Source organism: Schistocerca americana, chromosome 4 (assembly GCF_021461395.2).
Source record: "Schistocerca americana isolate TAMUIC-IGC-003095 chromosome 4, iqSchAmer2.1, whole genome shotgun sequence".
In the NCBI taxonomy this organism is placed as follows: Eukaryota; Metazoa; Arthropoda; class Insecta; order Orthoptera; family Acrididae; genus Schistocerca; species Schistocerca americana.
This window is the reverse complement of record NC_060122.1, coordinates 742,557,431-742,580,149: the sequence shown is the minus strand read 5'-3', so window position 1 is coordinate 742,580,149 and position 22,719 is coordinate 742,557,431. Positions and strand designations below refer to the sequence as shown.

Genomic DNA, 22,719 nt, shown 5'->3' with positions numbered 1-22,719 from the left:
CCCCTTTTTTTTTCCTTGATAGTGTACTGAGACAAAAACTACCAGATGAAAATTGTGAGAGGTATGTTCTTAATGAAAACGATTAAAATGACTGGCGTTTTTCCCAATAATAAGCTTAGCTAGCCACTGACAATAGAAAATATGAAAATGTAATGAAGAGTGGGCGTTTTTATATTTGTCAGTTCAACAGTACAGAAAACGAGAGAGAACGAGAAACATGTACTCAAGCAATTGTATGCTCATCAAAACTTCCCCCTCCCTTATGATATGAACAGTGTTGTTTGTAACAGTAGTCAAAGAAATTCCAGCACAATAAAATGCATTTACATTGTAATCTAGTTACTAGATTCATTACCAAAGGAAATTATTGTAATAGTGCAGCTGCTGGGAAGTTCTCTACATTACTTATTTTTCTAGGAATACATAAAGTTGGGCACCAAGTATAACAGTAGATGTTGAAGTCTTCTTGTGTGTAGTTAATAGTCATGTACTTGTCAACAGTTCAGGGATGAATAACATAATACCAAATGCTCACTGTACAAATTTAACTCTTGTTTATCCAATTGATGCTCTTTTTGTTTTTCTTTTTACCAACCTCAAAATATCTCATAACTTTAAATTTATTCTGATTGTACTCTGACTGTGAGGAAAAGTTCACAGTAATCACATGATGATAAATTTGTTCAGGTACTGAGCTAAACTGTGTGTATGTTGTAATGCACTTCTCATGCCTTTCCAGCTCTGAAATTATCTTGTGTTTTCTTGTGTGTGCAGTCAGATACTCATGACTGATTGGCAGAAAATTTTGATGAGATGTGAGTGTCATTTGTTGCTTCTTGACATTGCTGATGGAGCTGCTGCTGCTGTGCTATAGGCTCTGAGCACAACCCTTTAGTCTTTCTGTAGTTTTGGCAACTACTCCATCTGCAGTCCATACCTCTTGCAGCTCATGAGTCACAGACATTTTGTATGAGCTACAAACCTGTTATAATATCTTTCACTTGCTGCTGGACCAACAGTTGGCATTCTATCCTTATCAGAATCACTCGTTTATGCACTAATATACAGTTCTTGGATTTGCTGGGTGATGACAAGACTAACACTCATAAAAATTGTAACTTTCTATTAGTTCAGCTTGCTGGGAAAGACAAATATAAGATTTTTGTGTGCACAACTTTGCTGTATTAGAGGATGTTAATATGTTGTAAGCTCCACCGGCCGGCCAGAGTGACCGAGCGGTTCTAGGTGCTACAGTCTGGAACCGCATGACCGCTACGGTCGCAGGTTCGAATCCTGCCTTGGGCATGGATGTGTGTGATGTCCTTAGGTTAGTTAGGTTTAAGTAGGGGACTGATGACCTCAGAAGTCAAGTCCCATAGTGCTCAGAGCCATTTGAACCATTAAGCTCCACCTCCAGTTTGGTAATGTATGAGATTCAACACCTCAGTGTGTTGTATATAATGCGCAAAATATTGGTTGTCCATGGAGGGCAGTACGAGCCTAATGCAGAGTGCGAATTGTGGCCAAGGGGTGAGGGAATGTTCTTGTAATGAAACACTTGTTTTGGCTGATAGATTTTGACCAGGGTTAGAATATATGCAACTCATGAGCTGCTAAGTGTGAGGACTACAAATGGATCATTGCCAAGATAACCGAAAGGTGAAGGGTGGGAAAGGGAGTACACAAGGTATAGAAAAGCAACAGCTCCCTCATTCAAATACATCAGATAATAATATACCGTATTTACTCGAATCTAAGCCGCACTCTTTTTCCGGTTTTTGTAATCCAAAAAACCCCCTGCGGCTTAGAATCGAGTGCAAAGTAAGCGGAAGTTCTGAAAAATGATGGTAGGTGCTGCCACAACTAACTTCTGCCGTCGAATATATGTAGCACTACACAGGCATGCTTTGCAGGCACAAAGATAAATACTGGCGCCAAAATCTCTGCGTCAGTAAATAAATTTTAAAAAAAGTTGAAAGACGAGCTTTTTTCTCCGCCCCGAGTTTCAACCACTGCATTTTCATACATTATCCAACAAAGTAAATACAAATTTTTTATTGTTCATCTTTGAATGCAGCAGCATTTCAATGTACTACGAAAATCCGACTGACAAGACTGTTTGAGAAGTTAGTAAATATGGGAAACTCTACGTTCTGAATTTTTTCCTACCTGTGAGAAGAGATGGCTGCTAATAGGAACTTTTATGAATTGTGAATCACATGCAGTATTCGCTTCACCATAAGAATAATACGAATATAAACATTTTGTCATGTATTCTTTCGTGTTTGCAGCTATCTCATTTAAATCCTGCCTGCCTAATAAACTACGAAACTAGAGTGCGACAGCAGCAAATGCGGAAGAATACACGTATCATGTCATTTTTATATTCGTATTATTATTATGCCTAATATTGATAGTCAGAAATGAAGCACGGCAATTGACTAGATTTTTAAATCTAAGATGACTCTAATTTCTGTGCAGAATTCGCGTCTGCGAAAATTTTCAAACAGAGAAAAATTTTCGATGAACTCTCATCCAGAACATCTTCTATCATACGCAGTCTATTATTTGGTTCTTGTTGATCATTATCAAAGAAAGCAGCAGTGTAAGTAACAACAAATAGCAGTCTCTTGCCATTGTTTCGCTAATGAGACGATTCCTCTCTCTTTTTTGTAAGTGGCGGTACCTTGCACAAAAGCAAGCCACATGGCGAGCGGCGACCGGCCGTAAACACTCATTATCAGAAAGCGACAAACAATGCATGACACAGTACAGTAATGCATTTTCAGCTTAGAGTGACGTAAACACCTGTAACATAGAGAACAGCACTTATCAGATCGAAGAAAAATAAGCAATTAATTCAAACCATATGAAGCACGTGAAAAAGGAAGGGTACCCATATAAATACAGACGGAGCGCCTGATGCGTAGCAATGGCTACCTGGTAAAGCTTAACTGCTAAGCTTATGACTCGAACCAAACTACTGTAGCTGTATCATCATTCATTCGACCTAAATTGTGTCTCATATTATAATGGACCAACTTTGTTTTGATTTGGAGGTGGGGCCTAAAACTTTCCTCTCCCCTTGAATTTCGAGTCTCAAATTTCAGGTGCGGTTTAGATTCGGGAAATTTTTTTTTCCTTGATTTCGAGTCTCATTTTTAAGTAATTTGCATCTTGAGAGTACATGTTTAGTGATCAGTTATATATTTTGAACATCCAGTTTCCAACTGTCCTGCAATCAAATGTGGTTATAAGCAACCTTTGATTTTAAGTGCACGCTAAAAAAATTCCTGTGAACACTCCATGGCCATTTAATTCTGTTCATTGCGGTTTTATTCCGAACAAGTTAATCTCCTGTTAGATTGGGGGTGATGTGATTAATTTCCTTTTTTAATCTTAGGTTCACTATTGTTTTCATAAATAAGTTAAAGGTTAATGCTATCTCATGCAACCAACTGCTGATACATTCTCAGTTCATTCAAGGTTCTAAGAATGTACTCTTTCGTTTTGACAGTCGGTATCTTTGAACCAAAAAGTGAAGTGCAGCTATTATTCTTGTGTCCCTACCGTGAAATTGTTTTGTACTTATAATGAATGAATGGGAAACACTGCCTGAAAAAAAAAGGATGATGATGATGACCAGTATTGTTGTGCTTGTTCACATCAATGACTCAATAATATCAACATCGCTAGAAGAACAATGGCTGTCAGTGTGTTAAGTATGATGACTGCACATGATGTCAAAATGTAGCTCCTTTTTGTGGGTGAACTTCACATTTCAAGTAGAAAGGTAAGTAGCATTTCAGAAGTGTTGGGGATGCAAACCATAATGGATATTTACAATAATATGAAAAGGACCATAATAGGTATTTATAATAATATAAAAAGGATAGATTGCCAAATACCGTATAGAGAATATGTTGAGTCACAGACCAGCGCAACAAAAAGACTGCTGTACATTTGAGCTTTTGGCCAAAAGTCCTTTTCTGTAGTAGAAAACACACACACACACACACACACACACACACACACACACTCACTCTGCTGGGGCCGGACTGCATACAGCAAGTGTACCTGATGGGAGAAGCAGTCTGTGGATGGTGGGTAAGGAGGAGGCTGAGATAGGGAGGGGAAGGGATAGAAGGGTAGGGGTGGAGGAAGGTGTAGTACTATTTGTGGAAATGTACAGGGACATGGTGGGTACAGGGTAGGGCTGCTGTGTTTAGTTGGGAGGGGGGGGGGGAGAAATAGAGGAGGGGGAAAAGGCTAGTGGGTGCATTGGTGGAATAGGAGGCTGTGTAGTACTACAGGGTGAGGCAGCTAAGTCAAAATACCCATTGCATCTCCCCAACCATAATAGATACAAAGATGCTGTTTGGACAGTGAATTGCAGGGACAGGGGCTACTTGAATACATCACATTTCATGTTTGTACTATTTTTTATATTGCAGAGATATAAGGCCTTCTTTGGTTTTTTTAATTGGAACTCTACGTTAAATTTTAGCGTAACATAATGGGCTTAAAAAGACAGTTTCAAATATGTGTATATCATAACATTTTGGCGAATAGTTTTTGAGACACAGATATGTTCCCATATCGTATTTGTCCTTTGAAGTGGCGTTGTCCAATGCGACTTCTCGATAACACCGCAAGGTGACGCACAAAGTAGCTGGAGGGAAGGGTATGAATGTGATTCTGGGGTAATGAGACATCGCATTTCCATCACAGTTTCTTGGAGCAGACATGTACATCAACAAAGAAAAGTTAGATATGCTTCTAGTGTATGGTGAAAGCAGAAGAAATGCCATTACAGCAATAAAGCGATATGGAGAGCTGTATCCTGATTGTGAGCGTCCTACACGCCAGCTTCTTGCATGTATTTGCAAGAAACTACTTGAATCGGGATCATGGAATGCCATACAGAGGACAAGGCAGAAAACTGCAACTGGCGAGGTGCATGAAGAGGGCATTCTAGTGTTGGTGCATAATGACCCTACTGTTTCGTCATGACGTATCGCTTCGGAATGTGATACAAGTCAGAGAAGTGTTCTACGCATATTGCACCAGCATAGATTTCACCTGTTTCACCTCTCATTACATCAAGCACTCTCTGGTGTGGATTTCAAACGGGGCCAGGAAATTTGCCAGTTTCCTCTGCGGTGCTTAAAAGATGTTCCAAAGCTATTTCAGCAGGTGCTTTTTTACTGATGAAGCGACTTTCACCAATCATGGTAATGTGAATTTGTATAATATGCGTTTCTGGTCAATAGAGAACTCTCATTGGCTTCAACAGGTACAGCATCAGCAACTGTGGAGTGTTAATGTGTGGTGCAGCATCACTGGAAATGTCATTGTGGGGCCGTACGTCATTCCGAGTATACTAAATGGCAATAACTATGCACAGTTCCTGTGAACCATTCTGCCCATTCTGCTGGAAGAGGTACCACTAAGTACGTGTCTCTGCATGTGGCTCCAGCATGACGGCTGTCCTGGTCACTCTTCCAGTGTGGCTACAGAGCCGTTAAATGAAAAGTTCCTGGATTGTTGGATAAGACGACGTGCTCAAGTGAAGTGGTCAGCCCGGTCTCCTGATCTGACCCCTCTTGATTTTTTTCTGTGGTTAGCAATCAAACATAAAGTGTATGCTTAAATACCAACTATGCCAGACGATATGAAGCAAAGTATCATCGAAGTGTGCGCTGATATCTCATGTGACACGCTCTCAGCCATTCACAAATCATTTGAACCGCTTTGCTGCAGAGGGGAAGTATTTTAGCATCTACATCTATATCTATATTCTGCAAGCCACCTGACGGTGTGTGTGGCGAAGGGTGCCTTGAGTACTTCTATCGGTTCTCCCTTCTATTCTAGTCTCATATTGTTCGAGGAAAGAAAGATTGTTGATATGCCTCTAAGTGGGCTCTAATCTCTCTGATTTTATCTTCATGGTCTCTTCGCGAGATATACGTAGAAGGGAGCAATATACTGCTTGAGTGCTGGGTGAAGGTATGTTCTCGAAACTTCATCAAAAGCCCGTACCGAGCTATTGAGTGTCTCTCTTGCAGAGTCTTCCTCTGAAGTCTATCTATCATCTCCGTAACATTTTCGTGATCACTAAATGATCCTGTAACGAAGCGTGCTGCTCTCTGTTGGATCTTCTCTATCTCTTCTATCAACCCTATCTGGTACGGATCCCACACCAGTGAGCAGTGGGCGAACAAGTGTACTGTAACCTACTTCCTTTGTTTTCGGACTGCATTTCCTTAGGATTCTTCCAATGAATCTTAGTCTGGCATCTGCTTTACCGACGATTAATTTTATATGGTCATTCCATTTTAGATCACTCCTAATACCTACTACCAGATAATTCATGGAATTAACTGCTTCCAGTTGCTGACCTGCTATATTGTAGCTAAATGATAAAGGATCTTTCTTTCTATGTATTCGCAGCACATTACACTTGTCTACATTGAGATTAAATTGCCATTCCCTGCACCATGCATCAATTCATTGCAGATCCTCCTGCATTTCAGTACAATTTTCCATTGTTACAACTTGTTGATATACTACAGCATCATTCGCCAAAAGCCTCAGTGAACTTCTGATGTTATCCACAAGGTCGTTTATGTATATTGTGAATAGCAACGGTCCTACGACACTCCCCTGCGGCGCACCTGAAATCACTCTTACTTTGGAAGACTTCTTTCTATTGAGAATGACATGCTGCATTCTGTTGTCTAGGAACTCTTCAATCCAATCACACAATTTGTCTGATTGTCCATATGCTCTTACTCTGTTTATTAAACGACTGTGGGGAACTGTATCAAATGCCTTGCAGAAGTCAAGAAACACAGCATCTACCTGGGAACCCGTGCCTACGGCCCTCTGAGTCTCGTGGACGAATAGCGCAAGCTGGGTTTCACACGATCATCTTTTTCAAAACCCATGGTGATTCCTACAGGGTATATTTCTAGTCTCCAGAAAAGTCATTATACTCGAACATAACACGTGTTCCAAAATTCTACAACAGGTCGACGTTAGAGACATAGGACTATAGTTCTGCACATCTGTTCGACATCCCCTTGAAAACGGGGATGACCTGTGCCCTTTTCCAATCTTTTGGAATGCTATGCTCTTCTAGAGACCTACGGTACACCGCTGCAAGAAGGAGGGCAAGTTCCTTCGCGTACTCTGTGTAAAATTGAACTGGTATCCCATCAGGTCCAGTGGCCTTTCCTCTTTTGAGCGATTTTAATTGTTTTTCTATCCCTCTGTCATCTATTTCGATATCTACCATTTTGTCATCTGTGCGACAATCTAGAGAAGGAACTACAGTGCAGCCTTTCTCTGTGAAACAGCTTTGGAAAAGAATTTTGTGTGTATGTTTGTGTTTGTTTGTGTGTCTATCGACCTGCCAGCGCTTTTGTTTGGTAAGTTCATCATCTTTCTTTTTAGATATATTTTTCCCACGTGGAATGTTTCCCTCTATTATATTCATAACAGTATGTATTACTGTTGTCGAGTAAATGGGCGTGTTTGTTTAAGGACGGACTCGTGATGTTTACTATGAACTCTACACAACAGGAATTGCATTGGAAAACGCCACTTCGAAGGACGAACATGATACAAGTTCATATCTGTGTCTCAAAAACTATTTGCCTAAATATTATGATATACACATATTTGAAACCGTCTTTTTAAGCCCATGTTATGCTAAAATTTAACATAGGGTTCCATTTAAAAAAAAAAACCAAAGATGGCCTCATATCTCTATGATAAAAAAAATAGCACAAACGTGAAATGTGATGTATTGAAGTAGCTCCTGTCCCTGAAATACTCTGTTGAAACGGCATCTTTGTATCTATTACGGTTGGGGAGATGCAAGGGGTGTTATGACTTAGCTGCCTCATCCTGTATAGTGTGAGTCGGGTGGTGATAGGTAGGTGGTAAATGAAGGATGGGGACTAGCAAAAGTGGAGGCCACGGGGGTTGGAAGGGTGCGAGTGGGGGTACTGGAACATAGGATATATTGCAGGGAGTGTTCCTGCCTGCACTATTCAGAAAAGCTGGTGCTGCTAGGAAGGATCCAGAGTGCACAGGCGGTGAAGCGTTCATTGAAGAGAAGCAGGCTGTGTTGGCAAGCATATTCAGCATCTGGGCAGTCCAACTTAGGTGGTCGTTGGAGAATGTTTGTGACAGGTATTGCATCAATGTCTATTGCAGGGATATGCGCCATGAGATGAGGGATTTGGAGTAGGGATGGACAAGGATATTGTGTAGGTTTGGTGGGTGGTCGAATACCACTGTGGGAGGGAGGGGGGAATCGTGGGTAGGATATTACTCATTTCAGGACACAATGAGATGTAGTCAAACCCTGGTGGAGAATGTTAATGTAGTTGGTCCAGTCCTGTGTGGTACTGAGTAGCAGGACGGGGGGTATGTCAGAGGTGGTAGGTGACTGGAGAGACAAAGCATGTGGTCTGTGGAGGCCTACACGACAGCCTTGGCGTATTTGGAGAAGGATTGCTCATCACTACCAATGTGATGGCCATGGATGGCAAAGTTGTGTATGGAAGGGACTTCTGGGCATGGAATGGATGGCAGCTGTTGGAGTTATTGCTGATGGTTGGTAGGTTTGATATGGATGGAGAACTGATGTAATTATCTTCGGGGATGAGGTCAACATTAAGGAAAGTGGCTTGTTGGATTAAGGAGAACCAGGTGAAGTGAATGGGGGAGTAGATGTTAAGGTTCTGGAGGAATGTGGATAGGGTGCCCTCACCTTTGATCAAAATCACAGAGATTTCATCATTGAATCTAAAACAGTTGAGGGGTTTGGGATTCTGCATGGTTAGGAAGGATTCCTCTGAGGGCCCATCTGTCAGAACCATCAAGAATCCCAAACCCTTCACCGTATTTAGATTCATTGATAACATCCTTATGATCTGGACTGAGGGCGAGGACACCCTACCCACATTCTTCCAGAACCTCAACACCTTCTCCCCTTTCACTTCAAGTGGTTGCCCTCAACCTGACAAGCCAGCTTCCTTGATGTTAACCGGTACTGAAGGATGGCTACATCAGTACCTCTGTCCACATCGAACATAACAACTTTAGCAATAGCTCCATTTCAGCATCTGCCATCCATTCAGTACCAGGGAGTCCCTCCATGCACTACCTAGCCACCCATGGCCATCACATTTTTAGTGACAAACAGTCCATCTACAAACATACCAAGGGTATCACTGGTGCCTTCGCAGACTGACGTTACCCTCACAGCCTTGTACATAAACAAATCTCCCATACCTTGTCCCTCCAGTCACCTATCACTGCCCACATACCCACTGTCTGGGCACATAGGAGCACTCCCTCATGCTTCATTGCCATCCAGGGTTGGAGCAACTGAATGACTTTCTCTGCCAGGTTTTCAACTACCTCTCACCATGTCGTGAAATGAAGGATATCCAAACCACTAACCCTCCCACTCCTCTGACAGTGGTATTACACAGGACTTGAACATATGCCCCCTCTCCCAAGTGCTTGCCTCATGGTTCTGCTCCCAGAAATAGAGCTAAATGCAAGACCTGTCCCATACATTCTCCAACCACGACCTACTCCAGTCTGGTCACAGGTATCTCCTATCCCATCAAAGGCAAGACTGTCTCTGAAAACAGTCATGTGATTTACAAGCCAAGCTGTAACCACTATGCTGCTTTCTGTGTGGGCATGACAACCAACAAGCCGTCTGTCCACATGAATGGCCAATGACAGACTATGGTCAAGAGACATCTGGACCACCTGGTTGCTGAACATGTTGCCCAACACAGTGTGCTTCACTTCAACGACTGTTTAACAGCCGGTGCCATCTGGATCCTTTCTACTAACACCAACTTTTCCGAATTGTGCAGGTCGGAACTCTCCCTGCAATATATCCTATGTTCCCATAACCCCCTGGCCTTCATCTTCACTAGTTCCTGTCCTTCACCTACCTCCTATATCCTGCTCCCACTCCTGCACTACACAGCCTTCTATTCCACCAATGCACCTACTAGTCTTTCTTTGCCTCCTCTACTCCTCTCCATGACTGGCCCCTCCCCTCCCCCATCATGCACAGTTGCTGTACGTAATCGACCTCAGCGGCCAGACAGTGGTTATGTGTGTGTGTGTGTGTGTGTTTGTGTGTGTGTGTGTGTGTGTGTGTGTGTGTGTGTGTGTGTGTTAGTTGTGCCTGTGTAAATGTGATCATAACAGCACCATCACAATGCCTTTGTCAGCTGCTAGGACAACTGTGTTATTTTCCTTGCAGAGGGCATGTATAACCTTAGTTCTGCTCCAGAGATGTTATTCTTCAGCATTTTGATCTTGCAGATCTTCCCACCTCTACGGTGGTATCAGAGGGGTGTGCGTGGGTGGCTTGCTTGATGACCCTGCTGATCTCATGTTTAGATAATGTTCTGGAAACTGGTGCAAAATTCAGACCATTTGATAGCAGGGTCTTGTCGCTTCATCCAGTTCCTTTTCAGTCAAATTAATGATTGTTCTTGAATCACAAATGTCGACGTTCTGCAGGTGACCCCCTGGATAATGCCAATGGACCTTTTTGCATTGTTTCAAGGTAGCTTTTCACTTGTAGAGTTCACAGGTTGCGAAGGTGTTTCTATCCACCCATTCCCACATGCTGAGTGAAAGACTGGATGCAAGCTGCAGGTAGCAAGTGTGCAGAAGTCGTCTAATTTTGTACATTTCTAGTCTGGTGACCGAATGTGTTCCAGCACTAAGGGTGAACTAGCATGCTACAGAATGCATTTTGCCATCATTGTGTTGTTGCAAGAAAGCAACCCATGGCATCACCACCTAATCTCAGCGTTGCTGTAAGGAAGCCAGTCTCCTGAGCAGATGTGGCTTCTTGATTCGTAGCTTTTGCAGAAACTTGAAGCTGTTCCATATCTGCTCCCCCATAGAGGCGTGCTATATGGCTATGCTTGTTTTCTCACCAAATTTCATTAATGAAATATTCTCAGGTTATCAGCCAAGTAGTGGTGTCACCTTGTTTCAATGTTTGGATAAGATTCATAGTCACTATCTTCAGGCGAAGTGAGTAACCTTCTTCAGGCGAGTGTCAGGAGCATTCTGATGTGGAAGCAACAGAGGCAGTGGGCGGGAGACAGACAGACAGACAGGCAGGCAGGCAGGACCAGGACCTGATGCCTGGAACCCCCTTCACCTTACCAGGAGCCACCTCACCACTGGTTGCAGAGTATCTTTTGGAGGTGTGCGATTGGTGCACCTGTTGAGCTCCTGACAGAGGAGTCTATGATCCAGCAGCTAAAGAGGAAGCGGTATTTTATCTAGAATTTTTGAAACTGTTTTTCCTTTTCTTTGCAGACATTGTTCTTTAATTTGGCATGTTCGATATTGACATTTTCTGTGATTACAGCAATGATTATTGAATGATACTGTTTCAGGAACACGAGACAATGCGTCCAGTACAGACTTGTCAGATATCTTGCCTGAAGAAGTAGAACAGCAGGTGAAAGATGCGGCAGAAATATCCATGGGCACGGAGATATCTGACGACGACATTATAAACATACAGCACTTATGTGATCAAGTTATTCAGATCACACAATATCGTGCACAGCTGTATGAATACCTTACAACAAGGATGATGGCGATTGCCCCCAACCTTACTGTCCTCATTGGTGAACTTGTTGGAGCACGTCTGATCTCTCATGCTGGTGAGTGTTACGGATTATTTTTTGTTTTGTAGCAATTTTGTATTTCTTTCTTTAGCGTTCCTGAGAGGTTCATTGCCTTAAAATTAACCTTTTCGTGTATCCATACTATTTTTGCTTCAAAACATTTTTGCTTTGTTATTTGTTTGTGTGTTGGCTCCATTGTGATTTTATCTCAGTTGAGAGAATGGGCATTTATCTTTCCATGAATTTAGTTTACTTTTGTGATTGTCGTCAACATCTCTGAACGTATCGCTTGATTCTTTTGTGTGTTTGTGCAACAAGACCTTCCAATATTTCAGTATATCATAATTATAATTGGATAAATAAAATATCCACTTCCCAAGTGATGGCAGAGAAAACACTCGTAAAGGTTACGGAAATGTGCGAACTTTAGGAGCCAGTGGCTCCTCCTCCTTTCAGAGGGATGAAGGGAAAGAACTGGCAAGATTTAGGAGATGGGGTAGTTACGGAAAAGTCGGCAAAACTCTGGGTCAGGGGAGACTTACCAGACAGGGAGAGAAGGAAAAACTTGTTGGGGATTGCTCAGGACGAGATTTGAAAACCTGAGAACACGAAGAAGGATGATAGGGTAATCTCACCCAGTCAAAATCTTATCTGGTGCAGTTTCCAGCAATCTGTCTTTCCTTCTCATCGTATCTGGGAAGTCTCCCCAGAGCTGGGGCTCTGGGTGACTTTACTGTAACTCTCCGTATTTCCTAAAGCTAACCAGTCATGTTCTTTCATCTTTCCTCCTTTCCCATTCAGCCAGAAGGAGCTGCCACTGGCTCCAAAAGCTTGCACATTTCCTTAACTTACATGTATGTTTTCTCCTGCTGCCACTAAATCAGTAGATTATTATCTACCAATTATATTCTCGGAAATTGATTGTCATCAGCATGTGTGTAAGGATTTCAGGACTTATTCACTGATTAGCGGACTGTAAGAGAGGCCAAAACTGCGTGTTGTGTTAAAATGTTGGAGAATTGTTAATTTGTAAACATTCATCCTGAGCTTTGACTTTAAATACATGCAATTGTGTAGTCGCCAGTTCCCATTCTTTTAGTGCTCATTTGACAATAGAATATTACTTTATTCATCTGAGTCGTGCTGGAACTGTTGTAACTTTGTTAGAAACCAGTCAGTTCAGTTGAAGGCCCAGAATTTTCACAGCTTCCATTTTTGCCTTCATAGTTCATGGAGCTGTCACAGTTCTCAACTCCTGTATGAAATAATGTTGTTGTTGTTGTTGTCGTCGTCGTGGTGTGATAGGCTTATACATTGGTTTAACATTAACATGGTATGACTATCTGTAGCTATTGTAGAGCCATTGTCCGCAAAGAGGTGGCACAATTACGAGGTGGCAGGCAGGCCGACTGGTAGTCTGATAAATCTGCACCTGTATCTACTAAGAACTGTATTTTGTACCTTTGTCTGTGATAAACAGTTTGAGGCTACCATTTGGAGCATCAGTGGCTGTCATCACAGAGCACCTGTTGTGTTTCCCTGCTCACAGGGTGAGCTACACTTCCATTCCTTGGACCCAAACCGGCAGTGGTATCAATAAACTTTTCTAGCTGAAGTTGCGTTTCCCAGGTGACCGAGTGTGACAGTGAGCAATAATGTGAATTTGTAGTGCAGCAAAGTTGCTGTCTGTCTGTGGTTGCGGGCTAACTGCTGCAACATGCACAGATGGACACATTTCAGATATTCTGTTGATGGTTTGCGCTGATGTATCTAGATTGCCAGCGCACACAGTTAAAATCTTTTGTGCATCAGGCGGTAGGTGTGATGACCTAATTCTTCGCAGAATGTTGTCACTTACTGCATAGCTTGCCAACATATGTGATCAGCACAGCAGCTGTGATAGTGTACGGTTGCCCAATTCTTCAGTGTGAAGTAGTCTTTCCAGCTCTTCGCCTCAGACTGCGAAAGTTGTCCAATTAGAATATCCTTAATCATCGGGTACTGGTCCACGTCCTGCAGTTACTATGGAATATCCTGCACTTCCACTGCCATTTCTTCACTGAGTGCTGCCTCAACATAACTATATTTTGTGTGGTCTGTGGTGACTTGGGCCAGGACAAATTGGCTTTCCAACTGCAGAAACCATAGCATAAGATTTTGCTGCCAGAACGGAGTGGTTTTACTGTGTCACAGTTTATCATCGAACCAGCAGGTGTGTCTGCAGCTGACACAGGAGCTTTATCTACTCCTGTATTAATACTGCAGAATCAGTAGGCTACAGATGCATAGCTGGTGTGGAGTGTGGAATGTGAATGACAGGATTGACACGGCTGTACTTAGTCGAACATGGCACGGTAAGCAGCACAAATGTGTGTCGAATTTAACACCTGTGACCATCGTATATCACACAGTCGTCGCTAACTAACTGTTGTGGGTTATCAAAACTCACTGTATTAGCTTTAAAATAACACACGACACAAAATGACATTCAAGTAATAGAGCAAATTAAATGACAGAATAATCTATCGGGGAAAACAAAGAGTAGGCTGAGGCAAAGATGATCATGCACTGAAAATTCATGTGCACGTAGCACTACATTACACACACACTGTATACTAGCTTGCGTGCACTTCAACAGCAAAATCTAAAGACGTTTAATAAGTGAAGAAAGAAGTAGCATCAATGCAAATTGTTCAGTAATGTCTGACACTGTCTTGGATAATGAATGAGATAAAGTGTTGAGCATGTTTAAAACTTACTGTAAGTGCTGAATAGTGTAATAGTAATGAATGACACAATTTCGTTCCAATTACTGTATTGCAAAAATTGGCAGTACCAAGATGAATAGGCAGTGTTGTGTGCGTAAATTACACCAAGGCCTACACTTCCTTCTGTGTTTCTCTTTAAAATGTTGTATTAATAGAAATGTTATGTACTGTACCTAAAATATTAAAAATATCCGATACACATAACCACAAAACATCATTAATGAGTACACTGTTATTCCACTTCTGTACTTTCAAAATATAGCACATACTGGAATTTAATTTTCTAGTTTTCTGCAGTCACATTGTAGTTTTAAATCAGTCGCTTTAACTTTAAAATGCAATATACCAATGCATACTACTGTATATGTGTGGATGGATATATGTGTGTGTGTGTGTGTGTGTGTGTGTGTGTGTGTGTGTGTGAGTGTATACCCGTCCTTTTTTCCCCCTAAGGTAAGTCTTTCCGCTCCCGGGATTGGAATGACTCCTTACCCTCTCCCTTAAAACCCACTTCCTTTCGTCTTTCCCTCTCCTTCCCTCTTTCCTGATGAGGCAACAGTTTGTTGCGAAAGCTTGAATTTTGTGTGTATGTATGCGTCTGCTTGTGTTTCTATCGACCTGCCAGTGCTTTCGTATGGTAAGTCACATCATCTTTGTTTTTAAATATGTTAAATAATTTAGTTAGATGTGAATGTGTTGAGGTGAACTTCTTTAGCCAGAAATTTGCTATTTTATCATTGTTGCAAAATTATCACTTCAGGCATTTGTGGTATCATCTTGTATGAGTCTGTTTCTGCTTGTATCCACCGTGCATGCCTGTTATGTTGTACTGGGTTTGACCATATGTTGCTCCAGAAGTGTTCCATGTCTGTTATGTTTGGTGGATTGTCTATTTTAATGTGTGTGTTATCTATTGTTTGGTAAAATCTCTTTTGGTTTGTGTTGAATGTTTGGTTTTATTTCCTTCTATTTTCACTTTTTTTGTACCTTCTAAGTCGTTTGGCCAATGCTTGTAATTTCTGCTTCTTTTCATCTAATTGCTCTATTGCTTCTTGTTGTGAGATTTTACCTAACCTTTTTCGTTTTTTGTCTGATATTTCATTTCTTATAAATTGTGTTAGCTGTCCGATGTCTTTTCTCAGTTTTTCTATTCTGATCTGTAGCCTATGTTGCCATCCTGGTTTTGTGGGTTTCTTCTGTGTGTTGGTTGGTTCTGATCTCTGCCTAGTGTGTATATTTAGTGTAGTGAGTGCTCCTACATAAACCAGTAGTTGTAACTCTTCCATTGTTGTATTTTCATTTATTTTGTTGTGTATGATTGTGTTGATAGTTGTTATTGTTGTTTCGACTTGTGGGTTATTTGGTGGTCTATGCAAGATTGGCCTAATGTCTGTATTTGTGTCGTTTTATTCTATATATGTCAGCTGAAATTTCTCTTCTATATCTAATATGTGTGTCACTTCATGTTCTATTTGTGCTTGTTCTGGTGGCTGTCTTATGATTTTGTTTTCCTCTGATTGTGTAATTGACGCATTTTGTTCTTTGTTTGTTTTGTCTGGGATGTTTGAGTTCATTACTGTATTTTCTTCTTCTTCTGATTGCACATAATTTTGTTCCAGTATTTGTTGTACTTGTTGTTTGATGTTTTCTAATTCTGACTGGGGTATCCTGTTATTTTTTATTATTACACAGATCTGATCAGCTAGTCGTTGTTCTGTTAAAAATTTTAATACCGGGTATCTGGTAATAAATGTTGTGTATACTTGTGATCTGTATCCAGTTGTGTTGGTTCCTAGGTTTGTTGCTTGGTAATAACAGAACATGAGGTGTCGATTAACTTCCTCTGACCATCTCATCCTCTGTCTTTGTTTTCCTTCTAGGGTGGTTGCAGGAAGCATATCCTGCAAAACACCTCTATTTGGATTTAAATCATTTTCCAGTTGGCTAGCAGTGTCGTTACCATTGTGGACGGGCATAGGGTTCAAGCGTTGTCCCCGACCATGACGGCGCTTGTCCGAGGCTTCTTTAGTTCTGTCCTGAACCGAGTAATCACACTAAAAGGGGGGTTAGCCCTATTAGTGGTTTGTTCTTTTCGTCACCTTTTACGACTGGCAGAACATACCGGAGGCCTATTCTTTTCCCGGGCCTCCACGGGGTAGTGGTAGTGGGTCACATTTTGGCCTGTTGTAATTAAAAGATTTACAAATAGTGGTTAACTAGCATTACGCAGAGAGTAGGTGTGAATGGTATCCTATTCTTAATCAAAGTGGAGAAATAAGGTAATAATATTAGTAAGATAATGCTATTTTTTTATGTGTGCTGTAGCTAGCAATGTATCCCTTGCTGCAATTAATGCCTCTTTAATAGGTGTAGGCCTGGTAGTATAGAGTGTTGAGCTGTTATTAATAACGCTAGCAATGTGGCGAAATAAAGCCTAAACCAGTCGAGTCTCTCCACTTTGAATGCCATTTTGGGCAGCTACAGCATCCAGCCCAAACAATGCCGAGGTATTAAGTTACTATTTCTAAACATTGAAGGTTTGACATGAAAAGTTTTTGAGGACTACACACAAAGGGGACAAAATTTTTGTATAACTTTGTTAGATTTTGTACATTAATATGTTAAGTTTTATGTTGGAAATTTTACTTGATAACAATACCTGGCAAGAGTTTGTATCTTTTCTTACGTACCTATTATGTAAGATTAGTGTGAGTTGCTTTAACTATCACTATAAAATCTGCCACTGACTAGTCGCACAATTTTCTTGCCAAATAGCGTGCAGATTTCCTGCAGTTCATTGAAAAAAACAACAATTCAATGTCTCTTGATTCCTTCAGTTGGAGATGATCACATTAATTGATTGATATTGCTAAGATAGATTTCATTATCATTGCACACAACAAATATAATTGATTTAGTCTAAGCTCGTTGATGGTTATGCCACAGACTGTTTATCTTAGTCAGCTGTGTCGTAAAATTTTTTTAGTGATTACTGTTGTAAGACAAGAAAGAAGACAACTTTAGTGTTAAAATATTATTGGAAAAGAATTTAACCTACTGTATCTTTTATTAATTAGCTAGAAAGACGAATGTAACTTTACCTAAATCAGAGTAATACATATAAAAACTTAAGGTAAACCAAACCGTTGCGTAATTGAGACTGAATAACCATGTGTGCATTCATAAATGTGACACCGGGATGATTGAATTTGAGCAGAGAATGAGAATAAAAATAAAAGAGTTGATTTAAAGAAAACATGGATGCTTGATGATGCTGTGATAGTTTTTGAGTAGAGGATGAAAGTTAGTTTTATGCTAGTTTATGGTTTATCGTACTTCAGTAGTGGTTTGGATGCTTGTTCATTTATAAGGGGCATCAGATGAAGAGGATACAAGATTTTCCATGGCTTTATCAGTAATAATTCTGATTAAAGTTGGCAGATTGATTGGAAACTCCTGTACAGTTGTAGTATGTAAATGAACAAGCGCGACAAGTTTTGCGTTTGTGGGAGATTATCATCTTCTCAAGTATTAACGTTACCTCTGTTTAAAATAATTGTTACTTTAGATTGCATTCTGTTTCTCTGTCTGAGGTATTCCTTTTGCACCTCGTGCAGTGTCGAGTGTAGTTGAGCTGTGACTGACGTCATCACAAGAACAGCAAAGAGATGTGCCCACTGATGTGAGATTCACATGCTTGTTCTTTTATATGCTACTGTGGTGCCTCGTACCCTCTCACACTTACAAGGAGATGGCACGACCGTGGGGTCGGGGATTTGTCCAAGATTTTGTGTGGTGAAAGAGGACCCCTAACACCTCACGCGGTTAAAATATTAGGACGCACTACTCGGATAATCCCGAGAAAAATCGATCCAAAGTTTCTTAGGTGCCTTACGAGTACAAAATGTTGGTCCATTACCGAGCCGCCGTCTGACCTACGTGGTTAGGGCTCGGACTCTTACGCCAGAGGTCTCGGGTTCGATTCCTCCTCTGGCACTTTTTTTAATCTTCTGTTTAATTTTTTTGTTATTCCACCAATTACTCACAAAGTCTCCCAAACCTACATTATTTTTTAAACATTTTTTAGCTCAAGAACTTAGTTTTTCATTCACTGAAAAATATTAGTGCCCGTTGTTCTATTTCATTTTATGGGGTTTCAAGGTTTAAAGGGGCTTTGTAAGGGTCGCCTTGGGATCATAATGGTCATCTGCACATAGGACTATGTGCGAGATGTGAGAAGTAAATGGCAGTTTGTTTTTCGATTTCGTCATGAACAGACGTACCTGTTTCAAATTTCAATGTGCTATTCCGATCCGAGGTTAAACATGTCGACTGAAGAAGTTGCTGGCTCATCTGGAATAGGAGAAGACATTCCTGAAGAATCCATTCATAATGATCTATCAAAATTACGATTGAAGGACGCAGTGGTGTATTATGAAAAGCTTTGACGGAAAATAATTTAATTGCAAAATAAAGGATGCTGCCAATTGAAGAGAAAAGAATATCTTTCACAATGGGAGAAAGATATTAAAAGTGGTGGTACACGAATGGATAAATTTGAGGAGATAGATTTGTGGACCTACGACCGTTTCGTGGAAGCAAGACAGCAATATTAGCAAATCACGGCAAGAAATTTACAGCAATGGGCATTGGCTGCGGCTGCACAATTCGTCGATTTCAAATTCAAGGCATCTGATCGATGGGTCACGGCATTTAAACAGAAGCACAGAATTTCACAATACAAGATCACAAAACTGGTTTCGAAAAAAGAAGCAGCGTCAATGGAGGACATGCAGGTGTCTGCGGGGAACTTTCATCGGCAGATGTGCCGTTTACTCCCTCAGTACCATGAGGATTATGTGATAAATACTGACCAAACAGGTAAATACATGTTTTCTGCGTACAAAATGTTTTTACCAATGTAAAATATATCAATTCAAATTTAATTATAGAAAAAGGTACTTACATACACTTTCGAATATTGTTTAATACCAAAAATACTATTGTTTCAGTATGCTAATATCAATCTGTTTTCAACAGGACTCTCACTGAAAAAGGGAGTAAAACAGTTTTCGTGAAAAAGTTGGATTTGAATAAAGTGATGCATTCGTACACTGCACAATATTCAATAACATTATCCAGAAAACTGCTCCCACATGTCTTCATATGCTTACAAGAAGCGACCGGTCATTTCGGACCTCGTATTCACAAATTAATAGATGGCATTGCCAATACTTACACGAACGTCATCGTAACATCATTGAAGTCCAGAAAATTAACAAGAGTTTTACACATGGATTTTCTCCGGAAATGTTTAAAATCTTATGTCGGGGAGAATAAATATTTACTTCTCATTGACTCTTGGGGAGCTCAAACAAATCCGGAGATATATGATGCAATTTTTCAAGATGACGAAAATATGCCAACTTGATCAGTAAAAGTCATACCTCTCTGGTGCAACCTTGTGATGTTTACTTTTACAGGCAAGTTAAAAATTTCATAAAGCGCTTGCAAAATTGCAGCACATTGTTACAGGAGAATCGTGAAATTAATTCCCGGGCAGATGGTATAAAATTTCATTCTATATTTCACCATCAATTGTCATCCCCAATATTCCAAGACATGATTCGATATGCCTGCTTTGCCTCAAAATTATCGGAAACTCGAAACATTTTTGTAAATGTTTTTTAATGGGGCATGTTTTTCTACAGATTTATTGCAAACACCCCGTGATTGTAAAACATCTGCTTTTATATGTTGCGCAAGATGTCGCAAAAATTATTGTTTATTTTTACGATAATTACCACTGTGGTTATTCTGATTAAAAACCCAATTTTTTTCCTCATATACTTTACAATGAAAAATGGAAAACCCACCGCCATGAATTGTGTTGTTGGACAAAAAGAAAAGAATTTTTATTCAATAATGTAACTAATTTATTAAAGATAATGTAGGTTTGGCAAACTTTCAGAACAGTTGGTGGAATAACAAAAGAAAATGAAACAGAAGGAAAAAAGTGCCAGAGGAGGAATCGAACCCAAGACATCTGGCGTAAAAGTCCGAATCTGAGCCTTAACCTTCTAGGCCAGATGGCGGCTCGGCAATGGACTAACATTTTGTACTCATAAGTTACCTAAGAAACTTTGGATCGATTTTTCTCGGGATTTTCAGGGTAGTGCGTCCTAATATTTTAACCACGTGAGGTGTTGGGGGTTTTCTTTCACCACACAAAATTTCGGACAAATCTCCGACCCCATGGTCGTGCTGTCTCCTTGTTAGCGACTTCTAATTTTAACAGTTCAGTAGTAAGTGACGGAGAAATATGTAATGTTTAAGGTTGGCTTTATATAGTAGTTATCATTTCAAGCACTAACTGAAAAGTAAACAGTTGCATGTTCATGATTTCCCTTCTGAGGTCTGGCTGACTAAGACCTGTGTGTGTGACGCTTATATATAGATGTGAATAAAAAAATTGAAGGATACAAAGTACAATAGACAGATGAGTAAGTACAGATAGCCACAATGAAATGACTGTTAAACATTGAGCTTTTGGTGAAAGTGTTCTTCAGGTAAGAAAACACACACAATCAAACAAGTAGCTCACTTGACCATTATCTCAGGCTGCTGTAGCCAGAATGCAGCTTTGGTGTCGTATGAAAGCAGCAATCCAGAGTAGGCCAGGGAAGTGAGAGTGGTAGTGTACGGGTGTGGGGGGAGAAGAGCAGTGTCAGGTGGGCTGTGTAGGGAGTAGATGGCAGAAGGGCAAGGCTGCCAGGCACAGGAGCAGGAGGCTGTGGGGGAGGGTGGCATGAGTGGCGGCAGGGACATGGGCAGTAGAAAACGAGGGGAGGAGAAGGGAAAAGATCAATGGGTACAACCCTATAGCAAGGGGTTGGAATTGGGAGTGGCATAGGGATACTTGAACATGACATGCTTGATTTCAATGGCTGCTTCAAAACCCGGGTCATGTGGATCCTTCCCTCTACCACCAGCTTTCGTGAACTGCACAGATGGAAACTGTCCTAAAAACACATTCTCTGCTGCTGTAACCTCATGCCCCACACCTTGCAGTCTGCAGTTTCCACCCCCTCTGTCCTGACGCTACCTCCCAGTTCACATCTCCTCACCCTCATTGTGTGCTGTTCTTAGCCAACTTACCCACTTATCTTTACCCTTTCTATTCTTCTCTCCTTTCTTGCTTCCTGTTCTCCTCCCCCAGCCTCCCGACATTGCTCCTGGCAGCTTTTTCCAGCAGGCATCTAGTCACTAAATGCTGCTCCAGACAGTGCTCTTCTCTCCCCCACCCTTACCCTGCTATTCCTCTCCAACTCCCTTCCCCTTCCTACTCCAGATTGCTGCTTTCATTCCAGCTGCAGTGGCTCTGGTCACAGTGGCCAGAGATAGCAGGCATGTGTATGTGAGCTGTGCCTGCCTTTGGGAATGTGTGTGAGTTTTCTTTTTTGAAGAAGGCTTTGTCAAAAGCTCAGTATGTAAAAGTCTTTTCATTGTGCCTGTCTATAACTCAGCAGGTCGTCTTTACAGTGAGTTGTTGTTCATATTCCAACCTGAACTTTCCATTGCTTAAATTCCATTGTTTAAAATAGTGTTAAGTTTGTCGTGAGTGTGTGTTGATGTTCAAAACACGTAAAACATTGTATTTCCATGTAATTCCAATTTTCTCTCTGTGTATAATTTGCAGGTTCTTTGATCAACCTAGCAAAACATCCAGCATCTACAATACAAATTTTAGGTGCTGAAAAAGCTCTTTTCCGGGCACTCAAGACAAAGAAAGATACCCCAAAATATGGGTTGATTTACCACTCATCTCTTATTGGACAAACAAGTGCAAAAAACAAGGGAAAGGTAAGTATTTAATCTTATTCTCTTTCTGTTACTGTTTGTGATAGGTTACTAAAAATAATACACAGCTCATCTTTCGTGAGAAAACGAAACTGAGGAGGGAACACAGCTGCACGATTACATGAAATACTGCAATCACCACTTCACTGTCCCTGACAGCATATTAATTAAAAATGATGACATCAAAAAACTGAAAATTATAATTATTGTTTGGTACTGAAAACATTGCACATGTAATTTTATGAACATAGTGCTGTTTAATTATCTAATTAGCAATAAAGTGTTCAGTTTGTCGTCCACTGAAGTATTCACAAATACGTACTAATGTGTTTCTTGTAGTGACGATTTGTAAAGTCTAGCTGTTACATAGTTTTGAATATCTCAGA

General features: G+C 40.7%; 1 protein-coding gene across 1 annotated transcript in view; it reads left to right on the top strand.

Annotated features, from left to right (window-relative positions):
* LOC124612319 (nucleolar protein 58) overlaps nucleotides 1-22,719 on the top strand; it is a 73,596-nt gene that overhangs the window by 14,583 nt on the left and 36,294 nt on the right. The window contains exons 5-6 of the mRNA XM_047140450.1: nucleotides 11,469-11,741; nucleotides 22,173-22,336. Coding sequence (XP_046996406.1) covers nucleotides 11,469-11,741; nucleotides 22,173-22,336 — 437 coding nt within the window. The remainder of the gene's footprint in view (nucleotides 1-11,468; nucleotides 11,742-22,172; nucleotides 22,337-22,719) is intronic.